Source organism: Heteronotia binoei, chromosome 12 (genome assembly GCF_032191835.1).
Source record: "Heteronotia binoei isolate CCM8104 ecotype False Entrance Well chromosome 12, APGP_CSIRO_Hbin_v1, whole genome shotgun sequence".
Lineage (NCBI taxonomy): Eukaryota > Metazoa > Chordata > Lepidosauria > Squamata > Gekkonidae > Heteronotia > Heteronotia binoei.
The window spans coordinates 35,247,506-35,270,101 of NC_083234.1; the positions used below are offsets into that span (position 1 = coordinate 35,247,506).

General features: G+C 45.3%; 1 protein-coding gene across 1 annotated transcript; it reads right to left on the reverse strand.

Moving 5' to 3' along the window:
- Nucleotides 1-361: 361 nt before the first annotated feature.
- PLPP5 (phospholipid phosphatase 5) lies at nucleotides 362-18,043 on the reverse strand. Its single transcript, XM_060250571.1, has 7 exons — nucleotides 17,915-18,043; nucleotides 10,417-10,525; nucleotides 8,025-8,115; nucleotides 7,173-7,236; nucleotides 5,634-5,758; nucleotides 4,377-4,547; nucleotides 362-2,796 (listed from the first exon to the last, which is right to left on the reverse strand). Exons 1-7 carry the CDS (start codon nucleotides 17,989-17,991, stop codon nucleotides 2,627-2,629), a joined length of 807 nt encoding a protein of 268 aa, XP_060106554.1. The 5' UTR covers nucleotides 17,992-18,043; the 3' UTR covers nucleotides 362-2,626.
- Between the last annotated feature and the right edge of the window lie 4,553 nt (nucleotides 18,044-22,596).

The following is a 22,596-nucleotide window of genomic DNA, read 5'->3' on the forward strand; positions in this document are numbered from 1 at the left end:
AAGACGGATGACAATGTTCCCTCTAAGCTGAGTTAGTGTGAGCTAGCTCAGTTTTTTAGCCTCTGGCTCACGCATTTTTGTCTTACTCTTAGCTTATGAAAAATGGTCCCAGAGCAAACTAATTTACGCAGTAGCTCACAACTTGAATGGTAGTAGCGCACAAAGCAGAATTTCTGGTCAGAAGACTCCACAGCTTAAAGGGAACATTAACGACAAATACTTAACCAAGCAAGAGGGGGAATGGTAGGTCAAGCTGGGATTTGGAACACAATAACCTTGAGCTAAACCTTACCTGTTCAGTGCAAGCCCATGTAATTTTTGTTAAAAGACTGATTCAAGGATCACAGCAGGGACGCGACTCTTGTCATTTAAAGTACCGGCATTTATTTGATTTGACACTTTAAAAAATACCAACAACCATGAGACTCGAGTGACCTGATTTGGTCTCTAAAAACATATAAAATATTAAAAAGGCAAACGTGAGCACTGTAATCCTTACATTACAACCTACAGTTCTTCCCTCTGCAAATGTTCAGGCTAGCCTCATTTTAACAGGAAGTACAAATGAGCAAGCTTGAAAGTGTTCTAACGCTTGAGATGACAGCTACTGCCTGCAAAAGTGGAGTGGAACACCCCTATCCAGAGGCAGCATTCCTTTAATTTCTACAGTGGGGAGAGCAGAAGAAACAACAAGTGATAACTGCCATCCTCTTGCTCAGGGCTCTCTGGCGAGCCACTGTTCGAACCACATGGTAACTGACCAACCTTGTAAAGGCTTTTTTCTTTCCAGTTTCTGTGCAATGTCATGCTACCCTGCATGCTGCTCCTGTGAAAAAAATGCTCTCCTCCCCTACCAGAAGCAGGTCAGATGTTGTGTTTTCTGTATGGCAAAAAAATGGCTAGTGTTGGTAATGGGGTTGCTTGTGTTAATTCGCATGCACTATGCTAAATTGCATGGCATTTCTGGGTATTATCACTTAGGCCATACTCACAAGCCACACAGAGCCAAACTCCCTACACAATAAGTTTTTTGCTTGAGTTGGGGTGGGTATCCTGACCCCCCCCCCCCTTGCATTCCCCACAGCCAGACAGCAGACAAATGCCACAGCACCCAGTTTGAATTGGGACCATGGTTTGGGAGAAAAGGGACTTTAACCTCCTTACATGCTGTTTTTCTGAACCAGGGAACAATTTTTGCTTTGTTGCAGGGCTGGGCATGCAGGAATTCTGTTATGCTCCAGGATGAGAAAAAGACAAGTATCCCTATTGTGACTCTTTATCTCCTAGGGCTTAAAGCATCTGGGGAAGGGGGAGAATTCAGAAAATCCTTCCCACCGTCATGGCCCTGACCCATACTGCCCCCTATGGCCCATTATTCAAACTACAATGCACATATGGGAACTCTATCAGAGATCCCCTATGTCTTATGAGGTTCTGGCCCTCAAATCCTATCCCTGGCCAATTTCTAAGGATTAGAATGATAAAAAATATTTTAAAGTACTTATAGTCTGTTCGTCCCTAAAGGGGTCAAAGAAATATAAACTGGCCTTGTTGCTTTAAAGGTATATGTAGTAGCTTGAACCTGTTTCAATAGTCATGTATTTTGTGCTGGCATGATTACAGCTAGATTTGCTCTGCACCAAAAAAGATGCAAGAGCTACATTCAAAACAAATGCACCAGATTGCATGTACTAAGACTCAAGTCAGAGTATGGATACTTTCAGAGTACAGATTAGGGACTGAATATAAAGAGGGAATGGGGGGGGGGGGTAAAAGTTGATATGAAGTAAGGGATAGGAAGTGGTTAGTCATGCAACAAAACAAAACCTAGGAACACCCTGAAACGCCATCTCCAGGTCATGGAAGGACTTGCACACCCTCATTTCTCCACCATCAACAGCTGCTGCTTCCAAGCTCTACCTTCATAAAGACTATAATAATGCCTTCCAAAACAGAAGCTAAAATGGTCAAGACCCCAACATTGGCATCAGTTACCAAGATAAGCATGGGGCCTGGACAATATGCAATGAATAACCTGGTCATACAGTGCAAAACCATCTCTTGGAGGCAGTCAAAGGAATACAGATTCCTAAAGCCATACCTAAGTCCAACATGACCTCTCTGTGTAAGACGGAGTTGGGGTGTATTTTTTTAAAAGGCAGGTACTAGCTGAGTAGGCAGCAAACAAAGCTAACCTGCCCCTGCATGCTAAAGCCATGCTGCATACGTGGTGTTACAATGCACGGTGAGCTAACATGCACCCAGGTTTGCTTGAGTTAACCACAGCAACTGCCCTGCAGAATATTTTCCGCCTTGCAGCAAAGAATTGGACTGGATTGTTGTTTGATCCCACCAGTGCTCCAGAACTGTACACTAAACGCTTTGTGCAAAAGGCCTTAGAGTGGATCCAGGGCTGATCCTTTGCAGTAAGATACCACTGCCAGGGATAAGACGATGGTTCGCCTCCATTTCAGTGCACACCAAACGCAATACTCTTTTCTCTGCCAACAGGCTCATGACGAAGGGAAGAGGAGCATGCTGGCCCTTTAAAGTGGGAATATTCCCCCCCCCTCCAGGCACAGGGTCCTGTGGAGGGCTGTACCTCCTTTCTCCCCAAGAGTATCCTTTATACATCTAGGTTAAAACCAGAGAGGGTTAACTTTTGCCTCTCGGGGGCAGAGAGTCTGGACTTGCGTTGCAGCGGCTGATGGCAGTTGGGGTCCGTCAGAGGTGGGTAATGCTGTCTGTAGCACAGGTACGCAAAGGCAAGGCCCATGGCTGAGCCAACCATTACATCTTGGAGAGGAAAAGAAGAAAAAGAATGCAAAGGTCAATTCAACGAGGGCTATCTAACAGCAGCTTATCTAATTAAAAAAACAAATCACTTGCTCATCATCTCCAGAGCTGTGCATCTGCTTGGACATCTCTGGCACCAAGCCTGCTGCCTACAGCAAATCCAATGAAAAAGGAAGAAAATGTCCTGTCCAATATAAGACAGTATATCAACTTAGATCAGAGGCCTATCAAGCTCAGTCCAATAGCGCTTCCCTGGAGCTCTTTTCTCAGTATCAGGAAGAGGAGCTCACTAGATATACTTTCATAGGTGATGCTGTGGACTGAACCTGGGATCTTTTTGACTTGCCAAACTCACACCCAACCAGTTATTGTTGGTTGCAACACTGTAGATTAGTCAGCTTTAAATCAGGTGTGCAGTGGATTGGGACACAAGCCTTTGCATGCTGAGTGTTTTTCCAGTGCATCAGCAAATGTGAAAGTTGCACAACAGTCAGGACTTACTATTGTGCCAGTATTTGCATTGCTTCAGGAGTGCACCATGTAGCAACATGGTGGTTTCTCTGGTAGGAGTGAGGTCTACAGCAACCCTGTGGCTTATATTCTGCCAGAGGTCATATAAGCCTAGCTGTTCCTTCCATATGATAAGACCATTCCCTGTCATGTTTGCAGGCAGCTTTACAAATGGTGGTTCTGAGAACACCTATCCCCTTATAGCATCTACACAGCTCTTTGCGCATGCCTGGGCATTTGGAGATCTGCCCCAGCCTTTGTGCCTGAAGTTTTGCACAGCTTGGTATTAGCATCCCTATTAGAAGGGCTACCCAGCACTCCTACCACCCTAAGCCCCCATGATCAACAATCAGTGCTTAATGTGTTGGAACCAAACTAAATTTTCCACCAGCAGAACAAAAACTTTGCTACTTCTCTCCTTGCATCCCACTGGTCTCCATGAAAGGCTTCTCCTGGGAGATAGGGGACCCTGAGAAATGACATGGGGGGTCTGAAGAGGGGAGGCGGAATCAGTGGAAATTCAGTCTGGAGACAAGATAACATTCAGGGAGTCTAAATTCTACAAACCCCACCCAATAATTACTGCCATTAGGCCAGAACTAAAAACCTATCTCAACCCAATACATGAACTCTTGCCTGGCTTTGGTAAATTGTTTTCGACTGTGTGCTACAGCAACCCCCAAACAGCACTAGGCACGCAACAGGAGTTTATCTGGCCCCCATGACCATATCTGTACAGAAGGTTCCAAGTATAAATATAAGAGCAGAACATAATGTCAGGATTGAAGAGGAAGCTGGGATCAGTTGCTGACCAGCTTCAGTGTGGCCAGAAGAGCCACAGGGTTGTTCATTCATCTGTTCAGAGCCTGAGTGTGAACTCAGGGAAACATTTTCTACTTCTCTAAAAACAGAGCCTGAGGTGATGTGGTCCCTGAGAACCCTTGCTAGGGAGGCTCCACAAAATTCACCATCCCTGACTTAGAGGAAGGGTTACCGTGCTTAAGCAATACAACCCGTTGTCATCCCTTGTTCCATCATCATCCCCAAAGTCCCAGGAAGCCTTCACTCACCTTGCCAGTGATGCTTGTAATCACAGGTACGGGACAAAGCAATGAGCAGTGCGACAAAGAGTGGTGTCAAGAAGGCACAGAGGCGCCAGGACTGCCCACGCCCACCGGGTGCAAAACAGTGGAGCTTCCCTGCCATGTAGAAGGAGCCAAAGGCAAGACCAGCAAAAGCAACTGCAAGATAGGAAGGGGGATCCCTGTGAGACCCCAATAATACTCAACCATCTTCATACACTCCCTTTAAGTAAAAGCAGCCTGAACGCGGTATCTGGGCAGTTTATAGAGCAGGCTAGCCTTGAATTTTGTAGACAGCAGCAATGCTGTAAGTGTCCTCTCAGGACTGCCTCATATTTTACAGGAACTGGGCAACTGCTGCATTCCCATGGCTAACCTTGCATTATTTGAACAACAGAATCCCCTGGAACAGGCAATCGTGTGAGAGGTTCCCACAATCACATCCAAGATCCTAGTCTGGCACCCTAACCTTTACACCACACTGGCTCTCAAGGGATACTAACATCCACTTGATTCTGTTATTCAAGTGTTACTAGGAACTATGAAGACGCAAAATGTATGAATGAGCCCTCTCCCCCAAGATTAATATAAAAGGTATAAAATCCTAATTTTCACAATGCTTTGGGTGCATCTGCAGAAGAATTTCTTGCTACATAGCTTCAGAGCTAAAACAAAAGTTTAGGAATATTTAGGATTGCCTCCTATGAACAAGTCCCATGTGCACTAGATAGTCTGTGCCATGGTGCATGCTTTCTCTTGTTCTAGACTACATAGAACCCACAGAACTTGTTCAAAGGGTTCAACACTAAAGGCATGAGATGGGCATAGGAAATGCCTGAGCCTAGACTGGACACTGAACATTGCAGAGAGGCCTTCTGGTTGGCTGTTCCCTGCAGCATATATCTGGGGTCACGACCTGGAGTTATCAGCTCTGCAAACATATCTGCCCAATGAGACTGCCCTCTCCTCTGGGGACTGGAGTGCACACGTTGCTCAGTCAAGAACTGGCTGACAGACAGCTCAGTTCCAGAAATGGCCTTTTAGTACAAGCCATCTGAATGATTCTGGCTGTTGCGGATGAACTGAACAGCAGCCCCCGGTTCAATCTGCTGCAGATGCAGGGTTAAGAGATCTAGGAGAATATAAGGCACACAGTCAAGAACTAGCAGTAAGCTGATCGTTATCAAATCTGATCAGGGCTTCCTGTTCCTGCCCGCAATGCATCCAGGCAACCGTCAAACCTACATGAAGAATGCCCACTGGGGAAGCTCTTGCGCCCTTCCGTCACTACTTCTGCGTCACCCGTGCACAACAGCTGAGTGGTTGCCCGACCATCTGGAAAGCAGCGGAAGAAGAAATCGGGCCGAGGCCTGTGGTGAGGAAAGGAAGCAAAAGGATGAGACTCTGCAGTGCTAACAAGAGCTGAAAGAGGAAGCTGCTGCCATAGGATGCTTCTTTTATTAGGCTCCAAAAAAGCCCCTGCTGCACCCAATTCCAGGGGTCTCTTAAGAATGTGCAGGTCTCTGCCTTTGTTTGGCTCAACTTCAAATTAGACTTCATGAAACAAGATGCTGCCAGAGCTGACCGGATCCTCTTGGCACTTTAAATCCCTAATATCAGCTACACAGCAGTCCAGTTCAAATTGGAGCCATGTAGGGTACCCCCTAATCAAAACTATCCCCACTGTAGTTCTTATAGGGAAAAAGTATGGTTTGCCCATCTTTTTTTCCCCTTTGGGGACAATGCATGTGTACATGTACATGTGGGGAGTTAGCTTCAACTGGCGCAACCACCTAGGAGAAAGTATTGAACTCCCTCTACCCAGGCATGGCCCTCATTCTCCATGTGGCTGATTTTAGCATTCTAAAAACAGTGGGAGGATCCAGTTATGGCTCTCACATTGTCTTGTTCTAGTTTGACTCCAACAATCACGCTGCAGAGACAGAGAGCTTTAGAGAATTCCCAGAGTACTGATTGTTACGACTGAGGACTCTGAACCCATGGCAACTGTTTATTTCCACAACTGAGGAGAGTCAGGGAAAACAGAAACTGGGCGTCAGTGTGAAAAAGCCCATTTATTCCACCTGCCGAAGAAGGAGATGAATGGGCATCATAAAAAACCTGAGCTGGGAAGAGAGACAAGGGCGATGTGCCAAAGGACCTCACTGGCTGCACCACCTAGAATATATCCATGAGGATCAAGACTTTGAAGAGGGGGGAGGGAAGAGGTTTTCACTAAAGCAGGCAGAAGTTTTTAAGAAAGTTTTAAAAGCGGAATCTTCCTTTTCCTGGGTTCAGATCGTTTAACTTTGATGGCTATTTTCTGTGTATGTGCTGCAGTTTAATCTTTTATAACAAAGCTTCTAACCTGTTTCAGAAAGCAGACTGTGACACTACACACACACACATGCACACAAACACAAAAGGGATCCTAACCTCATTGGAAGCTCTGCCCTTTGTTCTTGCTCAAAGGCAGGGTACATGGGTAGGGGTAGAAAGGGAAGTGTGAGGGGGGTCCTGGTGGTGAGCATAGGAGGGAAAGGGAGGTAAGCACTCTCTGCCCAGGGTCCAACAAAACCTGGAACCAGCCCTGCAAGCTAGAGACTGAACTGGGGACCTTTGGCATGCCCCTTGAAATTGGATTAAAATCAGAGGTCAAGCAACTCAAGCAGGCTTTCCCAAAGATGTGGCCCACCACAAAACTCTCAGCATTTGGCCATCAAAACTGGAATGGGAGGGCCCAAGAGAAATACTGGCACAGATAAGTTGCTGGGAAGCACTAACCTGCCTACGACCAACTTCACAGCATTGGTGAAGACTCCATTCAGCGTAAGAGCCAAGCTGGCCCCTGGAGAAAGAAGAGTTCATGTCATCAACAGGATTGTTAACAGCTCAATTCTAATCCCTGTAAAGATGAGCAAGACAATGGGGAAAGGAGTTCAAGAGTCTCTAAAGGCATAGTTTGGTGTAGTGGTTAAGTGTACAGACTCTTATCTGGGAGAACCAGGTTTGATTCCCCACTCCTCCACTTACAGCTGCTGGAATGGCCTTCGGTTAGCCATAGCTCTGGCAGAGGTTGTCCTTGAAAGGGCAGCTGCTGTGAGTCCTCTCAGCCCCACCCATCTCACAGACTGTCTGTTGTGGGAGAGGAAGATAAAAGATTGTGAGCTGCTCTGAGACTCGGAGTGGAGGGTGGGATATAAATCCAATATCTTTTTTATATTTATTTGGCACATTTTTATCCCACCTTTCCTCCAAGGAGTGCAGACTGATGTATACATCACTCTTTTCCTCCATTTTATCCTCACAACAACCCAGCAAGGCTGTAAGGATGTGACTGACCCAAGGTCACACAGGGAGCTTCCACGGCAGAGCGGAGATTCAAACCTGAGTCTCCCAGACCCTATTCTGACATCCTAACTACAACTATGCCCTTGTCCTCTTGTCCAGCAGTTGACCTGGCTGATGTTATCAGGAGAGGACAGCTTTGTTTGACAGATGGTTGTGTAATAAGGCATGTAGAAAAGCCACACTTACTTCAAATAGTAAAACAATTCTGACCCTGCCCAGCCACCGTACAGCTCAATGCTCCCCATCTACCCACCCACCCCTACTATCACCACCGCTCAAGCTCACCTAGGCATGCTTCCCGCATATCCTCTTGGTCAGCATTCATGAAGAATTTGGCCAGAAGAATCAAGACCAAGGGAGATAAAAAAGAAATGAACTGCAACAGGAGGAAAGAGACAGGCTTAGTCAGCAATGCTGTGAAAAAAGAATAAAAGCAAAAGGAAGCTACGCATCGCAAATGCTTTGCCATTTCCCCAGGCTATCTTTTTGTTCATTTTAACATTTAAAGAGTCCTGTTAACTGTCTTGTTCCAGACTGTTTTATGATGGCTACATTGAGAAAAGCAGGTTGTAATGCAAACAAATAAAATGTATTGCTTGTAGCCAATGACTTAAGAATGAGATACGTTCAAGTTTCACCATAAACTCCCTAAATGGCTTTAAGGAAGCCATTTCCCCTCAGGCTCAGTCCCCCCTCCCCACAAAGAAAATAACAATCTCAGACTACCTTACAGCACTGTTGTAAGGAATTGCATGTGATGCAGACATAAAGTAAAGGTAGTCCCCTGTACAAGCACCAGTCGTTTCCAATTCTGGGGTGACGTCGCATCACAACGTTTTCCATAAGCATATAATTCCTATGTTGTACCCTTGTTTAGAAGGCTCTCTGTGTTGGGCTGTTTTTTCCTCTTATCCTGTCTTTTTAAAAAATATTCTTTTGAACACTTGTGGCTTACACAGTTTGCCCAGAAAGTCTCCTGATGAGACACTGCCCAGATCCAGATGTACTTAGCTTCAGCAAGGCTACAACACTGTGAACCCTTCAGTCATCAAATCACCCAGACAACTGTGGAGGCTGCTGATACACCAAGTGGACAAGCCCTTGCAGTTGCCAACTCTAGCTTGGGAAATCCCTGGAGACTTGTGGGCAGTGCCTGGGGAGGGAGGGAGCTCAACAAGGATGTGATGCCACAGAGTCCACCCTCCAAGGCTGCCATTTTTGCCATGAGAATGGATCTCTGTAGTCTGGAGATCAGTCACACCCAGCTGGGAGTTGCGTTGGAGAAAGCACTGGGCATGTCTTGCTTGGGGTGACCAAATACCTGGAACTGGTTCAGCCAAGGTTCCATCTGTCTCCTTTTAGGTTATGTTATAACAATATTTCAGGTTTTGGCAACAGATACACATCCGGTTGTCCTTAAAACAATCTACAGTATTTGTTAATGTATCTGCTGAATGCATACAGAGAGAGGAATAAAACCACCATTTTTGTGATGTTTCTGTTAATATCATTTAATAATTCAATATTGTGCTAAATACTTTTTAATAAGTTGTCAGGAACTGGGAACCTGAGAGTTTGTGAATTCTATCCCGCTCATTAAAATGTTCCCCTCCAGGATTCTAGGAACTCTCAGGGTCTTCAGCAGGCTAATTCCATCTCTCCTTCCAGCAAGGGTTTCCAACCTCCAGGAGAAAAAGTGTCCTATTCCTTTAAGAGAGATTTCTGCCTTCTTTCACACACTAAAGGGACAGATCATTTTTCTCCAGGACTGCCCCAGTTGACCTTTAGTGGCTGTCAACATTCTGTTTTTTCTAGAGCATAATCCATCCTCATCAGGCTGGTTTTTAAGGGTCCCCCCCTCCACCATAATTCTCTGCACACCTGCAGGGGGTTACCTATGTATGCAGAGACCTCCACCCTACATGGTTGAGTATCCACACAGAGGCGAGTGAGTTTAGATACAATATTCAGCATCAGTTACTCTATGTGTTTAAGCTTCCCCTCCTTTTATTGTGGAGAAAACCTTGTAGGATATTTAGTCCAGCTCTTACAAAGAGGGGAAAGTTCTTCAATTTAAATTGTATTTGGAGAGGGGCCTCTCAAGAAAACAGAGCTCTGCATTAGAACATATCTTAATATTTACTTTTTAAAAAGATAACAACCAAATACTGGTTGACTGATGCATTTTCATCAATCAAAAAACACCCATTCTGTGCCCAAACACTGACTAATCTTGTTCCATAAAACTAAGAATTCTGACCACAAGGGCTTTTTCTACAAAAAAGCCCAGGGTGAACTCATTTGCATATTAGACCACACCCCCTGACAGTGCCATTGTATCACACAAGGATTTTTGCAGAAAAGGCCCAGCAGGAACTTATTTGCATGTTAGGACACACCCCCTGATGCCAAACCATCCGGAACTGTGTTCCTGTGCGTTCCTGCTCAAAAAAAGCCCTGCTGACTATGAAAGATCTTTCTTTATCAAGATTCAGCAGTATCATCTTGCTTCATTTCTTTTCCCATCTGCATTACCGCAGATGCTATCTTATGAATGCATGCCACTTTGTACAGCCCACACAGGATACAGATTAGAAGCAGCGCCCACTCGAAATAAGCCATATACTTCAAGCACAGCCTACACGACACAAAATGGTTGGGATGAAGGCATACTTACAAACATTGGCTTGGCAGGCACGTGGTCAGACTCCACATAGGGGTTTTTATACAGCCACATCTCTTCAGGCTGTATGACCCGCTGGAATGGAGGCAGGATTTCAGTGATCCTGCAGAAAAGAGAATCCAGTAACCAAGATGTGTGTGATAATACCAGAGAAAGCAGCAGGCCAGAGCTGAGACTTTCTCCCAGTATAAAAGGCTTCAAGTGCTAGAGCCTAAGGGAGCAATTCCCAACCTGTGAGTCCTGACCCCAAAGTGGGTCATGAAGCCTGTGAAAGTTTGTCATAGGTTTTGCAGTTTTATTGGTTTAAGTAAATTTCTGCATCGAGGCCTCCGGTCATGGTTATAAAACAGGCATCCTTAAAATGCATGAAAGCAATGGCTGCCAAAGACCCAAGGTCCAAAATTCACATGAACAATAAATTGATGTGTTGCTGTACCAAGCAAATATGGACTTGAGGGTCACTGCGCCAAAAAGGTTGGGAACTACTAACTAACCCAAGGCATGCAGCTAAGTCTGAAGCCTTCTTCCAATTTATGTGGCTCTTCCTCCAACAGAGGAACCACTCAAGTTAGAGGCAGGCTTCTAAAGCTGACACTTGACTATGAATCCATTATTCTGCCCTGGTGCCAAGAATCACCAGTCTAGGATATTTTAATCCTGCCCTTGCCTTCAAGGAATACAGATCAGCACCCTGGGCCCTCTTGTCCTCACAACAAGGTAGGTTAGGCTGAGAGAATGTGTCTGGCTCAGGGTCGTGCTTCAAAGCAAAGTGAATATTTGAACCCAGGTCTCCCACTAAACTGTCACTCATCTATCAGCAGAATGTGTCTCTTTATTACAACATGGCTCCCTACATTGGTGGAAAGCTCCACTGGTAATTGAATGCATTCACAGTACATAACCTGAAAAGCAAAGCAAGTGTCTTTACAGTCCATGGAACAAAATTCCACCTAGGTTCAAATCCCTGATCAGATATGAATGCGCAAGCTAGCCAGGCATAATTGGACAGGCATAATTCTCTGTTTCTTTGTGTATGATCAGATTTTTATTGCAAAATGCAATAGACACACTTGGTTACTTATTTGTTGTCATGTTGGCACCCTGCATTATTGATCAATACTTTCAGTTAACCACCAACCATTTTGTCTGCAATCAAATACTCCATGAACAATGTTGTATAAAGGGTAGCTCTCCTGGTATCAGGAGAAAGTGCTGTGTTTGTTCCCAAGTTTTGCACCCTTTGGGAAAGCCTGGGCAGCACAGGTGATGCCAAAGAGAAGAAGCTTTGCTAGAACCAAAGAAAACCATTGGTGGCAAAGATCCTTTCCAATATTATTTAAAAGTTAATTTAATCAGCTCCTTTCCAGACATCACGGCAATCAAAATTCTGTCTGGGAGTTCAATCTACCCAGCTTTTCAACGAAAAAGAAAGGAGGCATCCTCTTTAACCACTCAAAAATAATATTCTGAGAATTATGGATCCTGCAGGCACAAAAGTCATGTGGGATGGAGAACTAATATGAATAAGATTCAGTGCAAACTGGGATAAAAAAAAGAATACTGGACATGCCTTTTTTGTGCAATACTAATCATGATTAATTTTTATTGCATGGAATTCATAAGGCCTGCTTTTGTTGGGAGGAGTTAACATTTTCCAAGCACTCCAAGAGCAAAGCTTTGCACTGGGGAAATGTTCTCTTCCTTGTGTCTTATTATGGTACTCCTGTGAGCCAGTAAGGTACAGTGCAGGGATCCCCAACCCTTTTGAGCCTGCAGGTTGTTAAAGGATTACTTATGCACATCCCACTGTACCTTCAAAATTCTGACACAGCATTGTGGGCATAGTCACAAAATGGCTGCCTCAGAAGGTGGAGCCTATCACAAAATGGCTGCCACATCATATATTCAGTCACAAGGAAGATCCTTGTGCTGTGTAGCAGCTACTGCCAAAGCAAAGTTTTGGCCAACCAAATTTCCAATAGCCAGTTAGAAACCTCACTGGGCAAAAGCCCTACTGACTTTCTAAAAAGCACTTGGTGGCCACTAGGAAATGTGTCGGTGGACGCTGTGGTGCCTATAGCAGTTAGTGTGTCAGACTAGGATCTGGATGACCCAGGTTCAAATCCCCACTCTGCCATGGGAACCCATTGAATGATCTTGGACTAGTCAGTCTCTTATTCTACCTCACAGGGCTGTTTTAGTGAGTTAGGTTAGGTTCCTCTTGGGTCAATAACCCCATCTTGACATAAGCTACCTCACAGGGTTGTGAGGATAAAACAGCGGAGAGGGGAACAACATAAGTTGCTTTGGGTCTCTATGGGGGAGACAAGCAGGATATAAATGAAGTAAAATAAAATACAATAGTTGACCACAGTGTGACACGGGATACTACTTTAGATGGACCACCTCTTATATTCTTAAAATCAATATTGTAAATAGCAACAATATTACAATATTACTTTCCTTTCCCATGCATTCTCCAGTCTCAGTCCAGCCCTGCACCTACAAAACTTCATCAACACAGCTGTATCACCCCATACCCAACTGCAGCAATTCTGCAAACCTCCTGGTTCCCCTGAAAGCCCTTGGAGGCTGCGTGCTGTCTTTCAGCCATGCCAGAGTTCACATCTTGCCTAATGATCCATTTGTTTGCATTGGAAAGGCAAACAGCAGCAGGATGATTGAGGCCCCACGTTATTACTGGGAGGGCTCTGGTTGCAGCTACTATACCTTTGGTTCTGGTCACTGCCCGGATGGGAGATGACCTTAGGAGTCCCATGTAAGCCAACTAAATTTCCACAATGGCAGAAAGGTGGATATGAGTGCAAGAAAGATGACAACACTGAACGGACAACAGCTATAGGTAACTGTAATCCTGTTTTCTCTTCTGCCTGCATGTGCCTGAATCTGAGGTTATAGAGGGCATCATGCAAAGGATGAAGCACACTATCTAATCACGAGGAAAGGACTTTGGGGATTGATTCTCCCATTTGCCCACTTTTTCCCTTTGGTGACAGGGGCATGAATCAAATAAAACCTCTCAAGCTGCTTGCTCTCATTCCCTCTGATCAGAATTAAGTGCCACATTGTTCCATGGGGCTAGCATCTAAGCAAACAGACACAAAAGCATGCATATAAATGGTGACAAACATGACATGTTATTTCCTTGCTTCATTCATACCCTGCCTTTCTCTGCAACAGAACCCCCTAGTGCGGGGGTGGGCAACCTTTTTTCTGCCAAGGGCCACATGGATATTTATAACATCATTCGTGGGCCATAAAAAATTATCAACTTAAAAAACAGTGCTCCGCCAAGGGAGAATGATTCAGACCAGCAAAATTAATGCAAATAATTGTTTTTCTATTTGAAGTCATGTGAGGAGAGCACACACACATACACACCCAGCCCGCCGCCCTAGGCAAATGCATAGGTCCAAGGCTTTTTTGTAGAAAAAGCCCAGCAGGAACTCAGTAGCATATTAGACCACATCCCCTAATATTAGCATATTAGGTCACACACTCATTCGCATATTAGGCCACACCATCTGGGATAATCAAGTGCAAACTGAACTGTGACAGTAACTTTTCCAGACCCTGCAGCAATTCTGGCCGGCCAGCCAGCCAGCCAGGCCCCAGAGAGGCTGCTGCACAGTACATCTGGGCCCTGTGATCCCTGCCTGGCCCTGGGGAGGCTGCTACACAGCACGGCTAGGTCCCACGATCCTCGCTGGCCAGCCAGGCCCCAGGGAGGCTGCCATATGACTCAGTTTGATCTAGCAATCCCCGAGGGCCACACCAAGTGACCTCAGGGGCCATATACGGCCCTCAGGACAGAAGTTTCCCACCCCTGCCCTAGTGGCTTACATAGTTCTCTCTTCCATTGTATCCTTACAACAACCCTCTGAGATAGGTTATGGTAAGAGTGTATGATTGGCCCAAAGTCATCCAGGAAACTTGCATGGCAGAGTGGGGGTTCACATGTGGATCTCCCAGATCCTAGCCTAACACACTAACTCCTACATGCAGACTCTTTAACAATACAGGGAGATGTCTGTAGGATTTTGGGAGACACATTCTCATTTCCTGTACACAGGATGTTTTGTAGATGTTTGGTTTCAAGGGCAGAAAGATGGAGGCAGGCCTCTCCTTGTGGCAAATGCTTGTACTGCAGAAGCAGGTGCTAATTAAGATCTTGGGAGTCTTGAAAAGGCCAAGTTACACAGAGGTAGTTCTAGCCTCTTTGGGAGCTTGGATGCGCACATCTCACCAGAGTCTGCTTTCAGTCTGTCCAGCTGGAAAGGCTCCGGCTCACATCTCAACCCTAAATCCACCCACTGCCATCACTGAAAAAAAGACAGGAACATCTGTCACTCTCCATAAAGATCTGCTGTATTGTTGCTGTTAACTTTCATTTCAATGTATGTGAGGAAGTGTGCATGCGAACGGGAGCTCATACATTGAATAAACCTTTGTTGGTCTTAAATGTGCCACTGGACTCAACATTTGTTCTACTGCTTCAGACCAACATGGCTACTGACCTGGATCTAGCTGCTGTTTTGTGTGATTGGTGCTCGTTTCCTTTTCTAAAACAAAGTTTTATATCGTGTTATATTTGTTAGCAATTGCACACTGCCTCAAACAGACAGTGGAAAAGAGATCTATTAATATTTTAAACAATACAACTCAGGGAAGGCTTATTCATCAGATGCTTTCAGTGTTGCAAAGGTGCATAAATATGTGTTATTAGGGTACTGCTTGGTAGCTCCAGATGTGCTAGATAAAGTTTTACAGTACTCTGGGTAAACATAGTAATCTCATTTAGGGTACACAAGAGGCTGTTCTATTAGACATCCCACTGAAGCCCCGGAGACAAGGTCCCAGCCTTGAATAATGGCCGTTTGTAGTGGAAACTGCCATCAAGCTGTAGCCAACTTATGGTAACCCCAAGGCAAGAGACTCAGAGGGGGCTTGCCATTGCCTGCCTCTGCATAGCGACCCTGAACTTCCTTGGTAGTCTCCCATCCAAATACTAACCAGGGCTGGCCCCACTCAGTTTCCAAGATCTGATAAGATCAGGCTATCCTGAGCCATCCATTCTACTCCATTCATCCCATTGAAGAATCAGAGACGAAGGCCCAGCCATGAATAATGGCCACTGGTAGTGCAAATGCCATCAAGCTGTAGGCAACTTATGGCAACCCCATAGGCTTTTCAAGGCAAGAGACATTCAGAGGTGGTTTGCCATTGACTGCCTCTGCACAGCAACCCTGGGCTTTCTTCATGGCATCCAATCCAAGTGCTAACTGGGGCCAACACTGCTTAGCTTCCAAAGGGTCATCCAGGTCTGGTTCTATTGCATACATCCCATTGAAGCACCAGAGATAAAGGCCCATCCATGAATAGTGGATTCAACCAAGTGCCACAATTCTACCAAGAGAATCTGAGCGGTAGCAAGATACTAGGTTATGCCATAAACACACTAACATATGAAGCTGTCCAATCCTGAATCAGGCCCCTGGTCCATCAAAGTCAGTACTGTCAACTCAGGTTGGCAGCAGCTCTCCAGGGACTCAGGCAGCAATTGTCACATCATCTACTGCCAGACTCTTTAACAGCTGATGGAACCTTCTGCATTCTGAGCAGATGCTCTACCACTGAGCCATGGTCCTCCCACTGTTGTGGCCCTGCAGAAGGTTCAATCCTTCACATCTGCAGGAGGTCACAGGTTCAGTCCTTCACATCTCCAATTTAGGGAACTTGGACTGAAGGTAATGGGAAAGACTTGGTTGCTTGGTAGCTCCAGATGTGCCTGATAAAGATTTACAGTATTCTGGGTAGAGATAGCAACCTCATTTAGGGAGCATGCTTCAGTAGACCTACTAGGAAGTAAATCCCACATCTTTATATTTTATACCCTACATTTCTTCCTAGTGGGGACCCAAAGAAGCTTACATCATTCTCTTCTGCTCCATTTCACCCTCACGCCCCTCTTGTGAGATAGCTTCAGTTGAGAGAAAGCGACTGGCCTGAGGTCACTCAGTGAATGTCCATGGCGGAGTGGGGATTCAAACACGGGTCTCCAAGATTCCAGTCCAACATGCTAACAACTACATAAGACCATTCCTGCCCCCCTTCCCCCAACATCCCTCTTGATGAGGGGAACTCAAAAACTTGCACTCCCCATATTGTGATACATTGACTGGCCCTAATAAAAAGGTACGATACTTCTCTTGGTTTGGGATCCCCCCCCCCCAGACCTATATGGTAACCTACAGTTGCTAAGCTTTATAGCATAAACCCAAAGAGCAAATAAATTTCTTTATTAGATTCAACTCAAAAATCACAAAGAAGCACCTAGGCTTTTGAATTCATTGGAACTTTTCAACTGGCTGAACAGTAAAGAAAACAAAACAGATGTTGCTGAGCAGGAGAGAGCGCCTATATCACTGATGATCCACCATGTCAGATCAGAGAATCTGGTCCTGTTCCACATGGTGGCAAACCAGATACCCCAGACGACACCCAGCAAGGACAGGGAGGTAGGGTTACCAACCTCGGGAAGGGGGACCTAGAGATCTCCCAAAATTACAGCTGATCTCCAAATGACTGTTTTCCTGGAGGAAATGGCTGCTTTGGGAAGTGGACTCTATGGCGATACACCCCACAGATGTCCCTCCCTCCCCTCCTCAAGCCCCACCCTGCCCAGGTTCTATCTTTAAGTCTCCAGGAATTTCCCAACCCAGAGTCAGCAACCCTAATGGAAGGTCAAAGGCTCATCTGTTGCTGTCTCGAGTCTGGCATTCAGAGGTATACTGCCTCTGACAATGGAGGTTTCATTTTAGCCATCACGGCTAACAGTCATCATTGATAAACTTATCTTTCCACAAATGGGCGCACACCCCTTTTAATAACAAAATTAATTAGTTTATAACAGAACACAGGAGATGCCACTCAGCTTGTCTGATTAGGCCGTGCGGATGTGACGCAAAAGGGGATTGCACCACACCAGAGGCAAGCGGGACAAAGGGCTCCCCTTTCAAAATACGAGGGCCCGCAGTTACGAGCATCTCATGCAAGCCTATGGGAACTCTATGCCTGGAAGCTTATCATTTCCCATGCACTTAAGAAGTAACGGCAGAGCCAGCAAAGGTCTATCCAACCCGGCAAAGCCATGTTACCAACAAGATGCCGTTCGCCCTCCTATATGCATGCAATTCGGCAAGAGGCAAGCATCAATATCCCATATGGCACGTAAGCATCGCCCAGGTTTGCCGAAAAGCCGACAATATTCTAAGCTTTACGGTAGTCCCCAGCCTTGAAGAAGAAGCCATTCGTTCCGGTCTCGACAGCAGAGCATCGGCACCACCAGAGAGAGCTTTTCCCCTCCCCCTTCTTCGAATGCACACGCAGAGCCAGCAGGCCGTGCATTATACACATTCTGGCCCGGCCAGAAGCAACGACGACCTCTCCCCCCCACCCCCTTTGCACTCACAGGAAAACTCCGAAGAGCAGCGCGCGCACCCCCACTTCCAGCGCCAAGGCGAGCCCCGCCCGCGGGACCCGCCGCATCCTCGGCTCCTGCAGAAGCCACGCGCGCTCCTCCTGCCTGCCTGCCTCGCGGCGCTCCGCCCACGCCCTCGTCGTCGGACCTAGAGGGGAGCGAGAGGCGGGGCCCGGCGGCCCCCCTGCTGCGAGAGCGGCCACGCGGGACGCCCCGGAGGGGGTTGCTGACGTGTTGCACAGGTAGACGGCGAGGAAAGCGAGGGTGAGCCGGCCGGCTTTATTGGCTCGGGTGTGTGACTCATCTCTACGGCAGACGAGCAAGACGCGGAGAGAGGGAAGTCGCTTGCCTGGGTCGTGACCATTATAATTTTAGGGGGGCGGGGAGAGCAGAGCTGCCTGGACTTCTTGAGCGGCGCTCTACACATGTTCAGAGAGGCGCTGTGCTTTCTCAGTCGGGCTGCTAACTTTCGAACCGTCCGGCCCCTTTAACAGCGGGTTGATTTGCAGCACTGAGATCATGTGCGCATTTCCCGCCAAAAACCAAGAGACGCTGGAAGGTACCCTGGGACTGGGGGAGCCCTCTGCATAATATATTTATTCCAGGATTTGTACCCTTCTTTTTTCTGTGTGCTTACAGATACTGCATGCTGAATTTCTGAAAATATCGTGCAAGGCAGAGATTTTCCGCCAAGCTATAAGGACAGCAAAGGTTGCCCCGCTGACACCTTTTCCTCTCCACTCCCTCTTGGAGGGATCCCCCTATCCCTGATGTGATGTAATGACTGAATAAGGGAACTTTAAAGATGCCATCAGGGTTTGTAATTTTTAATGTAACTGATTTTATATATATGTATTTTTTAATGTTCTACATTGCCCTGAGCCTGGCGCTGGCCGGGATAGGGCTATTCAACAAAGGTAAACAATAATGATAATAAGTTAAAAAGAGAAACACCTATTTACACAGTGCATACATGCTGCTGCAAGCGTAGATTGGCATGGGAGTAAAATCAGGCCCTGATTGAACAGCCGCGGTCATATTGCTAAAAGGCACAGTAGCAATTCAGGCTGTATTGAGGAGTCAGTTGGCAAGCTTTGAAGAACCCTGCTGCTGGAAAACGTTTCTGGACCTAAACTTATCTTAAGCTCCAACCAGGAAGTGTTCCCAAGCAAACAGTAAAAGTGTGCAACTCAATCTTTTGCATTTACAAATGATACTTCCAAGTTGGGTTGCCAACCTCCATGTGGGGGCTGGTGAGTTCCTGGGATTATCTCCCTTTCAGGGTTGCTGGATTTTGGCTGAGAAGATGCATAGTGTGCATTTCAGAGCACCTTAAACCCAGGGAAGAAGGGGGAAGAGCAGTACAATGGGGTGGGGGTGGGGAAAGCAGTAGTAAAGATGCAGACCAGAGGGAAGATTGAGATGGATCTGCAGAAGTAACTACGGAATAAATCAGAAGGGCTGGGAGCCTCCTGTGGAGGAAAGGTCTCCTACTTTAGAGGACTCATTGAGGGGAAAGGACTTTTCAGTTTGATTGTATTGAAGTAATTAAGTCATTTATACTCTTCCTTTCTCCCCAATGAAAACCCAGAGTGGCTTCCATCATTTTTGTCTCCTCCACCTTATCTTCACAAACAACCCTGTGAGGTAGGTTTGGCTGAGACACTGTGACTGGCCCAAGATCACCCAGTGAGGTAGAGTGCAGATTTGAATCTGGGTTTCCGAGATACCTGTCTGATACTCTTAACCACTACACCTAGCAGGAAGAAGTGATTGATTGGCATAGGCAAGAAGTAGTCAGTAAGGCTGGGCATCTTGTATCTTGGAGGTACTATGACCTCTCTGAGACCTGGGAGACAGGATCCATGTCCAAGAATACATCATGTAGCATCTCCTGGATCATTGATGGTACAGCCACACACATCAAAAGTTGACTGTGCAGGATGAAGAACTATGGAACTGTGACAAAAAGTACTTCAAAAAGCGCCTGTGTCTCGAGTTGGCCTGGAACATGGATTGAAGATAATATTGGATATTTAGATAGTCTCCTGGCTGGAACAGGACTTTTAATAGGGTAAGGTGGCTGCTACAGGTGGGAGCAATAAAAGTGACAATACTGGATTTCCTGGTTTGCTGGGTTTCCTGTGCTGGAAACGTGGGAGGATGGGGAATTGGTCCATGCCCCTTGATTATTTATATTACCATAAGTAAATAATTTGTTCTTTCATTTCCAAAGGTAATTATTATTTGTTTTATTTAACATTCAATTGAATTGGTTTCTGTTGCTATGAATTTTTATATATGTGTGTAGGGGCAAAATCATTGAATATAATAACATTTTGTTAAAATGAAATATTGTGTTACATTTGACCTAATTAATCAATAAAGGTATTGAAACATTGATAGCCCACTTTTCATCTTGGTTCAAATGCTGTGTGTTATTAAATTCAGGTCTCCTAAATTTATTTTGTTTCCAGGATAGTTATTTTTCTCAAACAAAATGTATTGAAAATGTTTGTCATTGTATAACTATGCTGAATGCCACTTTGGGGTTTAACCCCATGGAGTCTCTATAAGATGAAATTCGGAGTTATGAGGTGGGCAGCAGGAGTAAACCCTTAACATCAATATATATATACAGAAACCAATATATATCATATATATATGATAATTAAACATGTTTATTCACTTTCCAATTGAAATAATGGAACTTCAGTGGCTATACTATACTGTAAAGAAGCTTTAATGAATGTTTTGGATTACAGAGTTCAATTCAGATGTGTTGGTCTGAAGCAACAGAACAAAGTAATTCTGCCAATGGACAGTCTTTATTCATCATGCTGGTTGTTAACTGTGATGGGTGACCATTCAGTGCATAAGTATGAGTGAAAGCAAGAATATGTAACTAAAGGAGTGTTCACCAATTCCAAATCTTCCACAATTCCAAAAATTCCTGATCCAATTCCAGATCTTCCACAAGAACACACCCTAATTGAAATTGAAAGAGAATGATGTCCCTTGAGACAGTCTGTGTTCAGCAGGCAATTTCCTAATAGCGCTGTCTGAATGAAGAATAGTTTGTTTTCAGGTTTGACTTTTGCTGCTTCCCATCTCTGCCCCTCCTTTAAAAAGTAATTCTGGCAACTCTTATGTCCTTTTCTGGCAGCTAAATGAACACTTTAGTTTATGGACATAACTTGTTTAATTCTGTGGACTTTTTTTGGTACGATGCAATTATGAAGCTAACGGGTTTGTTATAGGATTTTCAAGTTTTTCCCTCTCCATGTTCTATGTAATAACTTGTGTCTTAAGGGCTCATCTTGCAGTCTGCTTTGATCTTGCAGCAACAGAGAAGTATAGGGCAATCCTAAATCAATGAGTTTAGAAGGGTGTAATTGTTTTAGGATTGTGCTGCCTATCCTTATTCAGTCATTAGGCTCCAAACCTAGTGGTTTAAGCGGGTTTTTCCCTTAGTCAAGTCACAGCTGTCTTCCAGTGATCTCATAGATTTTCCAAGGCAAGAGACGTTCAGAGGTGGTTTGCAGTTGCTTGCCTCTGTGCAGCAACCCTGGTATTCCTTGGTGGTCTCCCACTCTGACCAAGGCTGACCCTGCAGAGATCTGATGGCCCTGCTTAGCTTCTGAGATCTGATGAGATTGGGCTTTATGCCACAGGAAAAGCTCATTGCTTCAGAAAGCTTTTAGCAAAAGTAGTTAATGTTGTGCTTATCACACGGCATTGAAATCTATGGTGGAGACTGACAGAATGAAGGGCCACTCTAAAAGTGACTTTTCCACAAATATTTTCTTTTCCCACACTGGGTCTATTCTGCAGATTTTTTAAAAAGGAGTGATTAATTAGAATCATAGGGAGGAGGGGGAGCTGGCTGAGGACAACACTGATTTGGCAGGGGACACATTCACCCCATTCCCCAGAATGTTTATATTTAATTGTAATTTTTAAAATGAGATGATTAGTGAATGTTTAAATGAATAATTGGATGTGAAGAACCAGCATTTGTTTCAGTGGTATGTGCATCTTTTATGTACATTGCAAAGACCACAGATGAAGAACCTGCCAAAAGATCAGTTTTAGATGTTGTGTGTTTCTTCAGCCTCAAATTCAGGTTGCTCCACTTCAGCCACCACCTTGCTGATTCACTTTGAGCAGGTCTCTAGAGCACATTCCATTTCTTAACTCCAACTTGGGACAACAGCTGCCTTCATTCAGTGGCTGCAGAATTGCAGGGCAGACCTTCTTTGTGTTACTCTGCTGATTTGTTCTGAAGGTGCTGGCCCAGAATTTGTGCGGGTTGCTGTTTTTGCTGGTGAGACAGCTCAGGCAGGGCAAGCAGCAAAGTAATAATGGTGCAAACAGATTTTGTATAAGATTACTGTAGCAGCAGCAGGGCTGTCAAGGTAGGCGGTGGTGTGGTTGTGAGAAAAGCCTAGAAACCAGAGTCGAGACAGCAACTTACAGCTGGCTGTGCAGCCTTACATCTTGTGCATTAGAGCAAAATTTACTCAAGTTTGGCATCCTTACTCATGCGTAGGACTGTGAGACCATCAAGATAACACTTTGCAATTGTGCTGTAGGCTTCAGCTATGGAACGACTGCATTTTTCTGGGGTTTTGTAGTGTCAGATATGTTTATGGGGGTCTTGAGCTGGGAAA

Excerpts from the sequence above, each read along its gene's own strand:
- PLPP5 (XM_060250571.1), bottom strand. The coding sequence starts at position 17,991 with ATGCGGCGGGTCCCGCGGGCGGGGCTCGCCTTGGCGCTGGAAGTGGGG. Across the intron at positions 10,526-17,914 it reads CTGCTCTTCGGAGTTTTCCT|GATCACTGAAATCCTGCCTC; the intron begins GTGAGTGCAAAG and ends TCTTTTCTGCAG. Across the intron at positions 8,116-10,416 it reads TGCCTGCCAAGCCAATGTTT|TTCATTTCTTTTTTATCTCC; the intron begins GTAAGTATGCCT and ends CTCCTGTTGCAG.